General features: G+C 39.3%; 1 protein-coding gene across 1 annotated transcript in view; it reads right to left on the reverse strand.

Annotated features, from left to right (window-relative positions):
• The window catches only part of KIFAP3 (kinesin associated protein 3), a 71,409-nt gene that overhangs the window by 52,469 nt on the left and 659 nt on the right, over window positions 1-18,281 (reverse strand). The window contains exons 2-10 of the mRNA XM_065842007.2: window positions 13,648-13,779; window positions 12,245-12,399; window positions 11,008-11,063; window positions 10,371-10,512; window positions 8,733-8,832; window positions 7,853-7,977; window positions 7,297-7,395; window positions 6,443-6,621; window positions 4,004-4,166 (exon numbers count right to left, since the gene is read on the reverse strand). Of these exons, the coding sequence (XP_065698079.1) occupies window positions 4,004-4,166; window positions 6,443-6,621; window positions 7,297-7,395; window positions 7,853-7,977; window positions 8,733-8,832; window positions 10,371-10,512; window positions 11,008-11,063; window positions 12,245-12,399; window positions 13,648-13,779 (1,151 nt within the window). The remainder of the gene's footprint in view (window positions 1-4,003; window positions 4,167-6,442; window positions 6,622-7,296; window positions 7,396-7,852; window positions 7,978-8,732; window positions 8,833-10,370; window positions 10,513-11,007; window positions 11,064-12,244; window positions 12,400-13,647; window positions 13,780-18,281) is intronic.

Below are 18,281 nucleotides of genomic sequence, written 5' to 3' on the forward strand. Positions count from 1 at the left end.
AGAACTGCCCAGCAGCTCAAAGGGATGAATGCACACATCATAGAAAAAAACGTTTGCTCCTTTACGCAGCACCACAGTTCCCATTGCAACAGGTTTTGCACCATTTCCTATCATTAATATCCTTTCAAGGGGAATAACTAACTAATGGGTGGACACAGAAACCCCAGCATTGCCTGCCACACCTGCATAGTGCCAGCAGCTCCTTCTGAACAGGGGCCCACCAAGAAGAGTTTGCAACCTCTGTAACACACATAGTGGTACTCAGCTGGTTCTGCTGTACAGACCGCCTGCTGTTCTCATGGAGAATGGAGAACTATTTGTCTCGCTTCACAAAGGGTAAGGAACCACTCAGACGCAGCACAAAATAGCACCCTTATTAAAAGAATGTGAATCACAAGCTGTGCATATATTTAAGAAGGCTGTACTAAAAATTTTGTATTTGGTTTGGCCAGTTAACTGAAAAACAAAGTGGATTTGGTCCAAACAAGAAGTGAGGGGTTTTTACTCTTCCTTGTAGACAATGTTTTCTTCTGTTTGCTGCCAGGACATTTAATTTAGAAACCAATCACACATCCAGGGGAAGAATTATGAAACAGGATAACATTTCCTTTCTGTCCAACAGTGGAAGAGCAGCATGCCCAGAGATAAAGGAAGGATGCGAATCTGTTTTCTTGAAGTTCAGCTCTACATTTCCCTCCTTCTCTTCCCCTCTTCACTTTCCACAAGTGAACACACTAACCACCAAACTCTAGTTCATTTGGAGCAAGTCACTTCTCTACTCCACTTCACTTGAATTATGCCCTGCCAAGCAAAATGAGAGGACTGTAAGAATGAAGCAAACCTCCACAGAATAGTCTCTAGTGTGCTGCTTGGGTATCTCCTTCAGATGTCATGATTAGAGGGCACTGAATCTGTGTTACTGTTAGAGAATCTATTTCCTAACAGTTTTCCACATTTCAGGCAAACATCTAGTTTAAACCACTTAGTGAATTCACATGAATTCTCACCTTAATCCACTGAAGCCATTCACAATCACTAGCACATAAGGCATTCACACAGAGAATAAATAAAAAACAAAGATCACTCTGTAAATATAATTTTTAAGTATTAAAGCAAAGCCACAAGTACAAAAAATGTCCTCTGCCAGGCCCTGACTCAACAACTACAAGGTTTACTTAAAGAACTGAAGTCACACAAATCAACAAAATCTCTTTTCAGACTTCATTAAGCAGCTTGAGTATAGAAAAACCTGAATACAGCACGCTATATCTCACAGGCCTTCACAGCTCTGCTCCAGCTTCTGATCTCCAGTCTGAAGCAAGTTTTCCCTCAACTGCACCCAGAGTATAACAAACATCAGCTGTAGTTGATTAACTTGGGTGCCTGGAGGGAGCAAGAGGAGTCTTGTCACATACAATACTTCAGACTTGTGAAGAAAAGCCACGAAAAATAGTAAGCAGCACTGACTGGCAAAGCTACATGGGGAACCAGACATTGGCATTATTAAAAAGAAAAGGCTAATTAAAATGGAAACCAAGACTAAGCAGAATTTCTCATATCCATGCTTTCAACAGCAGCCTCAACACTCTGGAGTGAGATGGAAAGAAAGAACATGGTCCTCCTCCAACATATCCATGCCATTACTTAGTCCATCCCCTCCGCTTCCAGCCTCCACCTACATTTAGAGCGTTCCTGCTTCCAGAGCAGCACATCTTCCACAACTGCAGACTGCAGCTATCTCAGTGCTCACCTGTAAACCACTACCTTACAAATCCTATCCTTTAATTCTTTGCAATCTCAACTCTCCTCTTAAACACCTACTACACTTAATTTATCCCCATCTCAAACCCATTGCTTAAGACTCAAAGGCACAGCATGCACAAATGTTAAATTTCAGTAGGCTGAGTCAACAAACTTGACCTCTTGGCATTAGAAGCTGTATGGTAACTTGTCAACAGCTGTTGAGGTGTGTTAGCACTTTAAGTTAACCTGCAAGTGTAAGCCAAATGGTACTGACTTGAATAATGTGTGTTTAATACCCAAGTAACCTGTATAAAAGTGGCATCCAGCACATGATTATTATTAAGGTTGCAGGCTTTCCTGAGACAGGATACATAAAACCATGTATTAGAGAATTATTTGCATCACCCTATCAAAAGATTCTCACAAATTACAGGGCTGGCTTAAGAAACAAGTAATACACAATATTTCTACCTACATTTTCTAACCAGCCTGTGGATCCATACAGACAGTGAAGCTTCTGGAAGTACTAGCAGAACTTGCTGTAGATTACCCTTACAGCCACTTTAGGAACAGACTGCAATTTTAGCAGCCAGTTCTGAGCTAAACAGCCTTTCACGGAGGCCTACTTACAAGCCTAAGAGAATGGCATTTGTAAAGAAATTCTCCTCTCCACATCAGAATTAGACACTAGAGAGCAGATATTTAACTGAGGAGTTTAGTCTGACTATAATATTAAATGGGGAATTTCTGGGAGCAGGGACTTCTCAGTGATTTGTGTCATGCCATTGCTTGGAGTGACAAGCACCTAGAAGCCTTAGACCGTAGTGCCAGCTGCTCTACAAACAAATAAGAGACAACCTCCTGCTCTAGAACACTTGCAATCCAAGTAGAATCAGACTATCTAGCCAGATCCTCTCTCAAATGAGAAAGCATATTTCTTGCCCAGCCTCTACTTCTCAGTTCACTGCCAAATAACATTGTCTGAAGGAAAAAAAAAAAAAAGGTATAAAGAAGAGTGATTCCAAATGCCATTTTTCTTCTTCCTCCTAGCTCAGCCCAGATAGATATCAAGTGCAAACATGGCTGTGGGGCAGAAAGCATAAAAAGAACCGACTTATTTCAGGATATATCAGGTACCTGTTCTACTAATCATCAACAGGATTAAGGCTTCCAAAGCAGTCTAAGTTTTCATGGTATTAACTTGTGTACTAAACAGCAATAAGGCCATGTTGAGGCTGAATGTAAAATTGAGAAGGCAAGTAATCCTGAGAGACTATACAAAGCTAGGACAGAAAGCTCACAGATTTACTGTTGCATTCCACTTGTTCCATCACATCTGGATACACCAGCTGCACTGGATTTAGTACATCCCAGACCCAACAGATCTCAGAAAGCTTTAACAATGTCTTGCATCAGTGTTTCACACATTTAGGGCTTCACAATACAAGATCCTCACTTCCCACTTAAAAATGAGGGCTCAGCAATTCTTATGGACAAATCCTGCTAGACATTTAGTGCATCTACCAGAAGGGTCTCTAGATAGTATCAGCCAAAGAACACAAAAGGAACACAAAAGGAACAATAAAAAACTCCCTCCTGAGAACTCCAGCATACAACAACGATCAAATCGGACAATCCTCTGCATTTTCCCAAACTCCTTATTGTCTCTATTGCTTTCCCCTATGGACAACAAAAAGTTTCACTTGTATCTAAAGTACTCACGTGATTTTAACACAATTTACAGACTGTCAAGCTGAAAGTCTAAAAAAAATCAGCACTGCCTAGAGTTGAAGCTGACAAAGCTGGGAAACTTCTGATCTCTCTATCTGGACCATTAAGGTAACAAGAGGCAGCAGATATATCAAGCTTCATTTAAAAAAAAAAAAAAAAGAAAATAAAAAGAGAGGTAGTTGCTGTCTCCATCAGCTAAGCTCTGTGAAGTTGCTGGCTATTTTTCCTAGGTGCTCCCCAAAAATTACAAGCATCACTCCTGTGTTTTCAGGTAGCTATGAATGTTATTTTTAACAACCAGAAGACACATTCAGGAGCTTAAGAGGAATAAATCTACTGGGAAACACATTATTTTAAACTTCCATTTAAACCTGCATCTGAAAAGATTATTTGAATGATAAAAAATTGAGAATAATGAGGAAGCTCTTTGGCAAAGAAAAAAGTGATATAGCAGCTTTTAGGCCCACTGTATCATGATGCAAACAGTTCATTGTCCCTGCTGAAATGTCTATGTTAAAAGAAAACATACCTAGAAGTGCAGTGAGTTTGGGAAGCAGACCAACCTGTACCATTTTATTTCTCAGGCCTGTGTCAAAGGAGAGATTTAGTAAGAGTCGAAGAGTGATGTTCAGCAGGTCTTCATGTTCACAGGGTACCATTTTCACAAGTTTTTCAACAATATCCATTTCAACCTGTGTACCAAGAAAAAGAAAAATCCACAATGCATCCAAACTTAGCTTTGTCTTCAATGTAAAAGCCCTCTCAGCATGTTGTATATTCACATGCATGCATAGCAAATACATACACAATTTGTACCCACAATAGTGACTATCGATGCATTTTCCATCTGAAGGAGGTTTGCTTATGTCTTTGTGGTTGAAAGTCTTCTAGATTGTGTTACTGGGTAATGCTGATTAAAAAAAGATTTTGAATTGAACAGTTCAGATGTCTTGGAAATATTCCTCACAGTTGCAATAATGCAAGAATGTGGTCAAAGCATCACTTGCAAGACTTGATTGGGGCCAAGGGACAGATTCATTTAAACATAAATACAAGCAAGTCTGTAGCAACTAGAGCAAATACAGACAAAGACATACCAACCAAGAAAGACAGAAAATTGGCATCGAAAAAGAATTTGAGACCTTTCATTGTGAATTTCAAATGAATCCCTAGACAGAACTTTGCACAGGGTCTCAGAAGAGGCACGCCACCCCCTATGTTAATTTAATAAAAGTTTGAAAGTCATCTTGAAACATGTATCACTTTCAAATTAAAAAGTGGAATCGAGGAACTGAGAAGTGGTATCAGTTCCTGAGATTGTGTTCACTTTACCAGCCAGAAAAGACATCTGACCATTGACTGGCAAGACTTCAGAAAGTTTTTATCATTTTTAAGCAACATTTCTCTGCTTTTATTTGACATAATCTTTTAAATGCATACTTATTTTGTTTCCCAGAACCTTCTTTGGCCAGAAGGAAGCACATAAAATTACTCTGCATTCTTCAAACTTTTGCATGCACACAACTAGCCTTCCAGTTATAAATACACACCGAATAAATACTAAGGAAAGAAAGTACAGTTCTCCCTACATGGCACAGTGCAATAATCAAACAACTGACTGGATACCTTTGATCAGAAACAATCAGATAGCAAGAACTCCTACTTTACGGCTTTGAATTTAATATGGTATTTGAACACCAAGGGAAAGAACGTTCTATAAATATATATGGATTATTCATCTTTACTTAGAATTGGGTATTACACAATGAATCACGGTTAGTTTTGTCTTTGAAATGTTTGTGTTAGCACCTGATAAAAGTATTCTCCTTCTTTCATACCTTTTCTTAATAATAAAGATGATACATTTTCTCCACAGTGTTATCAGTAAGAAATGCTCCAATAGACAGCTGACCTGAAGCATACTAAACTTCTCAAGTCTTTTCAAAACGGTTAAAACACTCTGCAATAAAATCAATTCAACAATTTTGTTTCATTTGTCTTTCCACCAAAACAAACGGAATGTGGAAAGTGTGCCAGCAAATCAGTGGGCTGGAGACCTAATCCTTATTTTCCTAAAAAAGTCCTTCAGGGCACTACACAAGTATAAACTAAATCAGCAACCAATCACCTGATAAACATACCTCCAAAAACACATGCTTGGTGTCTGTCTTTTGTTAAGAAATAGGACACCCATACATAAATAAAGGAGATACCTCTTCTCTGCAATGTTCAGTGCATATGTGTGCAAATGACAGGTTCACTAATAAAAATGCAATTAATTTTCTATTACATTTAAACAGATCTTTTCATCTCACAATCTAAGTGTAATATTAATCTCAGATTACCTCTTGGATAAGGAGAATTTATCATTTTCATTTTACAAACTGGCATAAAGGCACAGAAGTAAAGGCATGTATCTAATACAAGCCATTGGGAAATCAGTAAAGGAGGTACCTGGCTAAAGCTTAAAGTCACCAAAAAAAAAAAAAACACAACAAACAAACAAACAAGCTATAATTCCAGAAGTTCGAGCCTTTGCCTAAAAGACCAAGCTGACCTAGGAAAGAAGTAAAATAGTCTAGCAAACCGCAAAAGGATAACTACCCCTCTTTCCAAGACAATACATGACAGAGACAAGAATATGTTGCCATAAGAGTCTAGTCCAGGGGAGGGGTCATGGGCATTTCTAGAAGTGGGGCTATGACAAGACTTCAGGGTGTTAAGTTCAAAATTTGGAATTTCATGTATCATATTTTGAGGTGTCTTCATTGTTTGGGATGACAGTTCTTCAAAAACTTTTGCAGTATGTTACAGCTGGATGTTGTATTTATTTTCCTAGTAACAAAAGACAATCAGTGCTATGGAAACTTAGAGTGGGGACAGAGGTATCTCCCTCTTCCCTCCAACCACAAAAAGTTGTCAGAGTCCATACTTTTCCAATGTTGTAGTAGATTGCTGCAAGCCTTACCATATCATTTTTGTTCTCCATAAAAATGCTGAGTTTCTTCAAGAAGGATACAACCAGGATAAGCAGCTCAAAATTATCACGGTCCAGTGCTTTCACTAACATATGGACAATGTTCTTGTTTCTCATCTTCAGCTCAGTGCGGGTATCCTCAGCAAGATTTAGGAGCAGGTAAAGTGCAACTAACAAAGTCCAATACAAATCATACCAACAGATCAAAGACAGTAGAACTAAACAAGTCTCTATATAGAGACTAAGTGCTTAAGACAAGACTTTCAGAAGCATTCCACTCCCTTCCCAGTGTATTTTGAATGAAATTGACCACAAATGTTTTTTTATTCCTGTTTATAATGGAAAGCATTAAGAAGATTAACACTAATAGTGGCTTTGAAAAAAAATTCTTTCGATTTCAATGGTAACCATTAAAAAGCCCTTATTTGTATAGCTTTGCCACTCAGATAATTTCAATCTAAAATTAAGTGTACTTTAGCACAAAAACAAGATAGAGTGAAAACTATTCAATTTGAGTCAGCTACAGGCTAAGTTAAAAAATTCAAATCAAATGTACAAACCCAGACTGTCCAACTCCTCCCAAACCAACATCATGAACAAGGCAAAGTTAAGTGGATCACTTTTGCTGTTTTTCCTCTGAGACTGACAGATCACTTTAAAAATTGTTAACATACTGTCAAACAATCCGAGTAAGTACCCATCTTCTCCCTGTTCTTTGGCAATGCTCTTGCTTATTCATCCACACATTCAGTATGTTTAAGACATCCTGGTTATAGCAAGCATCCAGTAAAACCCTCTACCCACCTTCACCAACAAGGAAATAATTTGCTATTTGGATCTGGTACCTCGGAGCAGCTGTTCCTGCTTTACAACCAGCCCTTGATATTTCTTATAAGTTTTCTCGTAGTCCTTTTTCAGTGTTTGATTTTCAGGATCTTCATCAAGTAAATAGCAGAAGCTAAGGAGTTCAAATAAAAGCTACACAGTCCAGATGACTATTGTTCTCAAAGGTGTTATTCAATCACTAGCTAAAAAGCAAGAGATGTGTGGAATAGTCAGGGTAAAGCCATTACCTCAGCAACAGCTTGCTACACCTGTAATCTACAGCATGGGGTTTTTATGTCCTCTTAGTCCTGGATGTATTATACCCTACTAGTCAGCAAAAATGTTCCAAAGACATACTGCTGATAAAATAAAACTTTTTGTTGTTGTTGCGTTTTACTAAATCCAGCTTAATCCCTTCAGCAGCCCATACTTCTTACTCTTGGTCTTTTCCATATGTGCAATTGTATTTTGCACTACTTTCACAGAAGTTGCTGTGTGCTCATCTCTTATAACTCAGCAACAGCTACCAAGAGCAGTCAGAAGCCATCAAGCTGCCCCAGTATATCAAAAGGATATCAGCTTTCTTCTTTTTAGCAAGTTCTTCCTGCCAAAGCTCATGTCTTTTCAGTTCATGGTCGATGATATTCATACACAGAGCTCCAATTTTGTAGTGTGTGATTATTCCATGAAATTGAGAAAAACTCCATTGAAGAAAAAAAAAACAGGTGAGAAAAAATATAAATGCAAACAACCCCAAATCTGTTTTAACATCTATGCTAACAATGTCCCAACAGTGCACCACATGAACTATTAAAAAAAGATACTTATTCTATGCCCCATTATAACACTTCTTTATTGGAAAATTATTTCAAAACAAAAACAATTCCTGAAAACATGAATATTTTTTCCACACTTGTAGAAGGACAAGAAGCAGTGTGTTGTTCCAAGCCAAGACAAAAACACATTCCAATTTTCATGCGTAAAGGAAAATGTTTGCCAATCAGTCCCAGTTTTCATATTATAAGTGCTTCAGAGGACCCTCTATTCATCATAAACTTAACAGAGCTCTAAAATCAATTTGTAATGCAAATTCCATTTGAATTATTTCTAGGGAGAGTATGCTGAAACACTGGTATATCTAAATAAGAGCAAGCACTCCGTTTTGAATACTGTTTATTTCCTGTAGGAACGCTGAGGGAAATAAAAGGCAGCAGCTCAGCCTATAAGCTATGGGTCTGAATCCTTACTAGTTTCTTCCCAGCTCTACTATGCACTGCCTCACCACAGGGGTTCATTTTGTGCCTCAATTTTGTCATTTATCACAAGTGTGCTTCCATCTTAGTATATTTTTTCCCTGTTTCAGTGAGGTTTTGTAGTGCAGTGCAGAGAACAAACGAAAAACCACTAAGGAGAGAGAAGTTCCTTATGTCCCTACACATAGGGACTCTGCGCTCACCTTGAAAAGCAGAAGAAAATATAAATTATATTGGTAGCAAGTTCCACGCTTTGTTTCCAATCTTCCCTCAGCACTCTAGCCAATGCACCCAGGGCAGTTTCTGAAGTGACACATAAGCATTTTTTGTCTTGTGAGAGTCAGAATTTGAATACACCTTACTGTACAGTTTTCTAATGGAAGGTTTTCAGAGTTCTCACTTTAACATGCAACACTACTCAAGTTCTGTTTGGAGACAGTACTATTATAAAACGAAGTATCCAGGGTGTTCATCCAGTCACAAGCTCTAAGAAGGAGCGACATACAAGGAAACTGCAACCAAACACTAAGGTCATCTTAATACTTCCACTAACCTTAAGATCTCCTGGTCTCTGCCATCTGTATGTTTCATACTACCTAAAACATCACCATGTTCACTTCCAAATCCCCTTTATTTTCTACCTTGACAACTATAATTTTTCATCCACTTATTTCTATTTATTTCCGCCCTCCCCCCCACCTTGTAGAAACCAAATTATTAATTAACACAAAGTTGCTATTTCTTCTTGTTGTACTTCAGCTTACTTTTCCTCTCTGAACCACTTATCTTTTCCATTCCTTTGCCCTATCTAAACCCTCTTCACACACACCACATTACGTGATCAGAGTGAGAAAGGCAGCAACTGGCAATTCCAAGCACTGCAGTATTTACAACTCATGAGGACAAGCCATTAATTCATGGCTTACCATTCCCCTCCCATCCCAGTTCTTACATAATCTTGCCTGGGTAAAGTACATGCTGAAGTCATAATTTACTCGAAGAACATGAGGGTACAGGGGCTCAGTAAAAAAGGAAGAGGGCAAAGGAAAAAAATTATTAAATTAACAAGACATGAACCCACCATCACTTTAGAGGTCTGGTTTGTATTGCCCTTATCTTTCGTTTGTCTGACACCTTTATAGACTATAAAGTCCTTTTTTCTCCCCGGAATAGAGGGGGCAATGGGAAACAAGAATGTATATACAAGTACACATATATATTTACAAACACACACTATTCCACACTAATGTAATTCTCAAAATGCGCATGGCACTGCACAAATGTATGCAGGCACAAAAGGACAGCAATGTGAATGTCATATCACGCATTCTGATAAGATTTTAAAATGGATCCCTAAGAAAAAGAGTATGGTGTGCTAGTGAAATTCTTTGGTGATGCATGTAGATTTAATTTATTAATTCTCTTGGAAACTAGAAACCTATATTTATGTTAGCCTCCAGAACCCGTTTTCACAACAAGCTTTGTGATCTTCAGGATCAAAGAATGTCCTGAGTTGGATACAACTCTACACTCTCGTCTCCAGCAGCAATGCCAACTAAAGTTAATTAAACACCGAAATAACTCGGATCAGAAAAAACAGCAGAAGCAGATCAAGGCCAGGAAGATTTCTGTGTTAGGCCCACCTAAGAACAGTCTAAGCAGCACCATTTGTAGAGAGATGCAACCGGGCTTTGACAGCTAACTTATTATGTACTGAGAATCAAAGCCTAGCAAACTAGAGAAAATCCCACAATAAAGGTGAACTATTTTCCATTGAGAAGAAAGCACCACAAATACACAGTACAACATTAAGAGAAATTACCATTGTGTTTTAACATTACCGTTAATAAGCAGTTCTTCCAAATTATCAGGATTCCTAGCCAGCTGCAGGATGAGGGCAGAGCCACGCACTTTGTCAGGAATATCCTCATATAGTAACTCAATGTACTCATCCATGTCATTGATATTGGCAACTTCATCAATCTGAAAGCAGCCATAAACAAGGGTTTCACAGAGAGAAATGACAATTCACCATCAATCACAATGTTATTCAATCACAAGACAAAAGAGTCACAGCCTAGAGTTAAGATCTTAGGAAAAATAAAATACAAAGGAAAAAAAAAAATCAACACATCCAGAATCATTGCCAACAAACATCAGGAAATCTGAGATGTTTTAATTACACAAAACAAAGGATGCTCAGACATGACTCCCTGTGTCCTGTCCGATGTTCCAGACCTCACTTGCTGTCCTGCTGTGTGCTATACTTGGAGAGGAGAGTATGCAAGTCAAATATTTTACCCTTTATGGAGATTATTTTTATTCCATTGTGCAATATTTCCAAACCAAGTTCTTTGTTTAAAAAACAAGAAGCAAAAAACCCAGAATTCAGCATTTCTTCCCTCTGTTCCCCTTTATATAACTGCTTACTTAAAAAGTAAAGGGATTTTGCATTTCCATTCTAACACAAATATTTACCTCCATTCCTTCAAATGGGGGTGGATCTTTTGGCTTATTGGATTTCTCTTTCTTTTCTATAAAGAAAAAGACATGGTTGCAGTTAAGTTCTGCATATTCACAGACAAAAACATACCCAGTATTTACATAGTAAACATTCTGCTTAAATCAAGGTCAAAGTCCTTTTGTGTCCAGCTGACCTGTCAGACTAAGACAGCTAAGGTATATTAGGTTTCTGAAGCTGAACGGCCCACAGGGAGCAAAATAAGCCCACAGATGCCTTTTGACTCCTCCGTCCAAATTATCAGCTACAGCCCAGTCAGCTGGGGAGACAGAGGGTAACAGACCTTAGTGCAAGCCCAGAGTGACAAAACTTCCTTACACAGTGAGAGAACTTAGCAGCTTTGTTTCTGCTTGTACACCGTGGCAAAGTTTCCCTGTGATGCACCAAGACACATATATACAGAATAAAAGAGGGTAAAACACCCAAAGCAGTTACAAACAAAGCATACAAATAACAATCATCTTATGTTATGAATCCAGCCTGAGAGCAAAGCTTACCATTTTATAACAGCAAGAAATCTTGCTAACCACAAGGTAATGCAGCATCAGATGTTAAATATGATATTGTCACCCGAGCAGAAAGTTTAAGATGAACTTCAGATATAAACAGGACCACCAAAATGCCTTGGTGTCAGAGCAGAGAATTACTGTTCTAAGTAACTTGTTTACCAGAACTTAAGACAAGGGAATTACCCCAAGCTGTCTGCTACACTGTACCAACGCTTGTCGGGCTCTGAGACCCTCACTCCAGTTTCACAGACAGCACAAATTCAGCCTCGGAACACATCTACCCTTGCAAAAACTGATGACAGAGCTCTTTCTAGTAAGATCCTCAAAGTCTTTTGATGTCACTAGAAGTGCAGATGCAATTTGAAGAGGCTGCACCAAATAGAAAAATCCATACCTCTAAAGTCTTACTAAAGCACAAGGCAGCCAGTAGCATCAATACTAACTTTAAGCAAAAAAATCCAGACTTTGGTTGTTAAAATGATGATTCCCGCCACCTCACTCCAAGACTGCAATTTTTTTCCAAGTGTGATTTAACTACATAGCTTTCCCACTCTCATTATTTCCAAAGAACTTGTACATCATATAAGTTAGGACCTCAGCTAGAAAAACCTCACATAGCAGTTATTCAATGATGAACCACCCCAGTCCCAAGCTGCTTTGTTCCTATTAAGATAGGAATCTCTACCTTTTCCCACTGAGGCATCTCTGCGATTCTGTAGGTAGTACAATAGCTGTTCTACTTCTGCAAGTTTGGAGGGGCGAATGAGCTTGCATTCTTCAACCACCTTTCGAGCCAGGGAAGTAATGTCTGTATTTGCGTTAAGACTCTTCAGCCGAATTCTGCAACACAGATAGGTCTCTCTTCAGTTTTTCAGTTTTTGTATCTTCAGTTCTTTGACTTATGTTTACACAGTCATTGGTTTATTCAAGCAGAAATGATCCCGATACCCCCAATGCTGGTGCCATGGCTTACAAAGGTGACGTCATAGCAGTGGCTCTCTTCAACTCCAAATGTCAAATAACTGTCAAACAGATTTGACAGAGTGTAACTGTCCACCAGCAGTCAAGCAGCAACACTAGGTGCAGCTGTATGAACAAATCCCTTATAACCATCTGAGACACAGTAGCTAGTAATTCATTTGCAATACAGCCCCAAAAAAATGCACAAGACTGCAAGGGAGTACAGCATACACAAAAAAATCTGGAATGAGAAACAGCTATGGGAGTTGACTACACAGAAAAGTTCTTTTGCAGTGCTTGCAGATGCTGTGTCAGGAGTCTCCCACAGCTCTGACAGACCTGCTGCCAGGTCCACAAGCAGTGAGCAGTAAGAAATCTGTGGGCATTAACAAAGGAGAGATCAAAAAGGAATTCCACTGCTTTGCAGATGCAAGATGCAATGCTGATTCATCTGAAAACAAGTGAACATTTCTGATATCTTCAAAAATTTTAGACAATATAATGATTCTTTTTTTCTTCCTCAATTATTATTCTTACATGCACTCACACACATAGCCACTTCAGCTCAAATTTTCACAAATAATTAAGCATGGAGATAAACATAGGAAAGGTCCAAACTTGCAACTTGGAAACTGAAGGTATAATAGTTCTCTGGACTTTTCCAATAGGGAATGTTCTAATGTTTTTAAAATACCAGGAAAAACTAAAATGCAGATGCTGTCCTGAAATTACTAGGAGGCATAACAGATAAAAAAAACCAGGAGAGCCAACAGCTAGAGCACATAAGGCTGTCAGAAGGTTCAATACTATTACTTGCTCCAACATTAACCACCATCACTTCACTTTTCTATACCTCAACATTCCACCACATAGAGTGGGAATAATTGCTTTTCTTTGCAAAGCACCTTAAAGTACATGGATGAAAAGCAGTTTACAACATGTGTTTTAGATGTTAACTTTCCTAGGCACATGTTACTTCCTGGCTTCTTAAGCCTCCACTAATCTAGTGCTACATTTTATAAAGATTAGAAAGTATTAATTCTTACATGCTGTTGATGCTTTTGAGTTACTGAATTTAAGACACTGTGAAAAAACAGAAAAAGCTATCAGAACTTGCTATGACCTTACATTTTCTGACATTCCTTGCGCTCTCCCAGCATGGGGTCTCCCAGTTCTCCCACAATTGTTGCTTCCACTTCATAGTGGACTATGAGGGCTTTCTCAGATGGATGCACATCTATGTTGCCTCCTTTTACCTTCCTGATGCGAAGAACAAAAAAAAAAAAAAACCAAAACATTATTGATTAAATGAAAAGCTCAGAAAACATACCAGTACACAGATCAGTAACAACAATCTGTCTCCAGTTTCATCCAGACTCTACACCCAAGCATTGCACTCCTTCCACACCATATTTCTTTATTTCACACAGCTGCATCAAACCTTAGTGCTAGTGGCATATTTTCAAGTATTGCCTCTAGTACCTACTGAAACACCCAAGCCACTGGTCAAATCTTAGTCACAGAAATCAAGTAAGGAATAAACAGGATAAATATTTGATTTCTAAGTCTCCCAGCTCTCTTAAGGAGCTACAATCAGGAAAAAGATGCATTTCACAGAGAAGGTGAATTTCCCAATTGAGACCCTTTTACATCGTCAGTATAGCAAAATCTTCTGCTAGTGGCATTGATCTACTGGCGTGAGTATAGTCACTTACAAAAGGAAATTATTCCTCAAAGACCCTCTTGGTAGGCCTAGCTAAATCTTAACACTTAAAAATCCATCAAGAATGAATTACAAAAAATTTGTATTTCAAATTCACTAATCCCTCCTCAAGCACAAACCTCTTCTCTACTGTTCGTTACCTCATTGTGTTTGTTGCTAGGCTCAGAGATTACCAGATCAACAGCTGCCATTATCAGGTATAAATCATGCATATCTATCTGCTTTACTACAGCTACAGATAGTTTGGAAAAGCATTCTGCAGGAATGCACTCTGGGTATGTCTCTGTCAAAAGAACCTCTCCTGGTCTCTCCTCCCTTGTGCCAGCAATTCCATGTTCATGCAGACATACAAGGGCCATAAGAACAGGAGATGGATAAAAGGCCATGAAGTTACATCTCACTTCTATTTTCAAGTAGTGGCAGAACCACATCCAGAGAACAATTACATGTTTCTGTCTTTGGTGGTAAAGCTTGCCCCTTTTCCCATTGGTATTGCCAGTATAGTATGTACAGCCATGCCATAAACCAGACTGCTAAAACACTGCAGATTAAAAACAACTCCCTAATGTGGGTTTGGTTTTTGGTGGGTGGTTTTTTTGTTTGTTTTGAGGTTTTGTTTGGGTGTGTGGGATTTTTGTTTTATTTTGTTTGTTTTTAAGACAGATCATGTCAATAGACAGATTTACAGGTAGCTTCACCAGTAGTTGGATCAGCATAGATGAAACAGTAGCTAGGTACAGCATCAGGTCAATTAGCCCAGGGAAAACTACTTCAGTCTCATAGCGCTGGAAACATTAGCAAATCCAGATGCAGCCTTCAGTGTAACCACTCTTTTCAGAAAATGTGTTTGAAATACATGCCTCCATCTACCCAGCTACTATGGTGGTTGCTTCCCCTTCTGCAGAATACAACTACAAAGAATACCTTTTTTCTTGAGATACAGTTGCCCCAAAAAAACCCACAAACCACAGAAAGGTCTGCTGTGGGAAGTGAAGAGTCTAGTTCAACTATCAGCCTTACAAAGTTACAGGGCAAACGATACAGCACACTGCTAAAGAGCAACATCTTCCTTGATGAGATTGTAGATCTACGTATCACTTCAGGTTTTTTTGAAGAGACTTACAGCATTCTTTTTTCCTTTAATAGTACTTTGAAACAGATGCTTTATTACAGTCCATTCTCTGTTCTCACAAGGTCCAGCCTTGCAGGGCAGAAAGCTCACAGCAAATCTATTTCAAAAGAAACCTGCCCTCACTGCTCACCCCCAAATATATTTCCCCCATATTCAGATCTACCATAAGATCCCAAGCACAAACGTCAAACAGTCAAACCTCTGTTGAGTGACAGCTTGGTAATAATTACAGATGCAAAGAAAATGATAGCTGGAGGACAAGCAGCCTGCAGGAGCTGGGTATAATTTTACAATAACCAAGCTGAACTAACAATTCATCATTGCCAAAAGGATTACATCTTCCCATGTTTTTCCTGCTCCTGGCAGTGACCTTGGTGTAAAGGCTCGTGAAACCCTTTTAAAGCCACTTCCAGCAATCCAACAGAAAACTCTTCACGTTTTGGCAGAGGGAGTTTTAACATGCTGTGGAATTAAAGTGCTCTATAGAAAGGAAATAACACTTCCTGTCGATGAGCAGGGATAAAGAGGAAGGAGCGAGACCTTTTGGCAGCAGTAAACTGCTGATGAGCATAGTGACCAGCAGAACCTCAGCCTAACACTGCTTAAACAGTTTTATCATTTCCCATATTTAATTTTTTCCTTAAGAGGAACAGATGGATAAGCTGAACAGCTACAGAAATTTTCTGCCCTCTCACACTCATAACCATCCTCATTTCTTCAGCTACTTCCTAGCTAACAGTCACAAATCAATTCACATTCATATTCCCTCTCTGCAAAAAAATCTTACTTTGTGAACTGCTGGAAGAGCTACACTAAAATGCACTACACAGTCACTAAAGTTGTTTTCCATTTGGAAACCACTGCATTCAGATTGCCAGCATAACATTTAAAGAAAAAAAATCCTCCCTCCCAAAGCAACAAACATCTACTTTACCGATTTTCTATCCATCTTGTCACTCCATAAAACACTTAAAAATACAGACACCCTTAAACTGGAAGAAGTGGCAATGCACTGGGGAGCTTTCACACACATCAGCCTGTCCTTTCACTTCACTGCCTGCTTTGTCAACAAGAATCCTGTCCTACTGAAGGTTTAAAAGAGAAAGGGCTTTCCTACAGACAAAAGGTGTGCCAGCTGAGCTCACATAACCTAAGCTGGTGTGTGAATACCCTTTATTAACTAATTCCTTCAGGGGGAAAAAGCAAACACAAACTATCCTAATTGCAAGTGGCACAAATTGCACACGTGAATAAGGCTGAAAATCCAATAACAAATCCCAGCAAGTCAGACTTGGTGGGAGGGAGACTGCTTATAGAGGATGACAAAGGGAAACAGGGATCAGAGGGGTAACCAGACTTGCACACAAGCTCAGTCATGTTAACAGCATGGTTGACGTTTTTCGGTTTGTCCTCCCTAAAAAGTGAGGAAACTACACTTGTAGCAGTGATGACTACAAAATAAAGAAGATTCTTCCAAAAACACATAAGATGGCACAAACAGAACATGCAAGGCTAAAAATATGCACTGTTCTAAAGTTACAGTTATCTATTTAATTACAGATGGCTGTTAGATTTTTATCTGTTATGACATTTACATGACAGAACTAATGTCCAAAGATTATTAAGAGGTTTTTCCCCACTGTTATGATTATGGGTCTTAATATGTGGCATATGAGGAAGAAAAAACAAGGGAAAACCCAGACAGCCTAAACAGTAAGTTCTGTATATGCTAATAACATGGAAATGAAAGTGTTGGGGGAAGGGGGGGTGGTGGGGAAGAAAAGGAAAAAAAAAAGCAAACAAAAGACCAGGAGCTCCACATCTTTTGTCCTTCAAGATGTGAAGGATAAAATCATCTGCATGGCAGCAGAAAGTGGCACCGTCCACACAACAAATCTTCGCAGAGGCCTAGATGGCCTGACATCTTTTGGGACTGCTAGCACTTTTCTGAACACAACTGATGGACATTCACTAGTTGCCTACTTGGACCCTTTTCTTTAGGCTGACTGGTCTCACTGCCAAACAGATAAAGGCATCATTCATTCATCATATCCTTAACGTCAAACCCAGATCACCCACTTTACACACCACAGTTACCTCTCAGGATCATCTCTCCAACCTGCTATCCTTTCTTACACATGCTGCCAGCATCTAGCAGTGCTCCCCCTCCAGGACCCATCCCCAGACATTGTCTATTCCCGTCACCTATTCTGTCACCTTATCATCCTTATGCCTTGAATCATATTCTGATCCTTCTTGTCCAAACACAACCTACCCTCCCGATACTCAATACAACCTGCTCACACTCCCTCCAGCAATCCAGTCACACTTTTTCAGCCTTCACCTCATTATCCCATCCTTCCTCCCAGTCTTCCTTTATGTGGACACATACAGCACCTCAATTCTCACAATATTCATTCTCTTACCTTCAGTTTACCATCCCAACTCCTAAGACATTCCATTTGTCCCACATCATTATCTGTCCGCCCCCAATCTGTCAAGCCAGTTATCTGTCTCCCCCAATCCACCAAACCAGTTTGTCTTTCCCAGTTACATCCAGAACATGCCCTTAGTGTCTAATATCCTTTCCCAGCCCATCTATTCCTCAAAGCAACCACCTGTCCCACCCCAACCCCTAATAACCACACAACACACAACAATCCACTTATCTAATAGCATCCATTCTCCTCTCCACTTGCTGCCACCTCAGAGCCTCATCCCAAACGCATACCACAAAATGCCATCACAATCGTCCCCAAACCAGTGCACCCCTTCGAACTGCCACCTTCCCCCAACCAGTTACCACCAGCATGCTACCCATTCCACCTCTCAGCCTACCCTAAACCCACTTTACAGCTGTCATTCATCCTTAACTCAGCCCCTCAGCCCCCCCTACAAGTCTCCTGG

Source organism: Patagioenas fasciata, chromosome 6 (genome assembly GCF_037038585.1).
Source record: "Patagioenas fasciata isolate bPatFas1 chromosome 6, bPatFas1.hap1, whole genome shotgun sequence".
NCBI lineage: Eukaryota > Metazoa > Chordata > Aves > Columbiformes > Columbidae > Patagioenas > Patagioenas fasciata.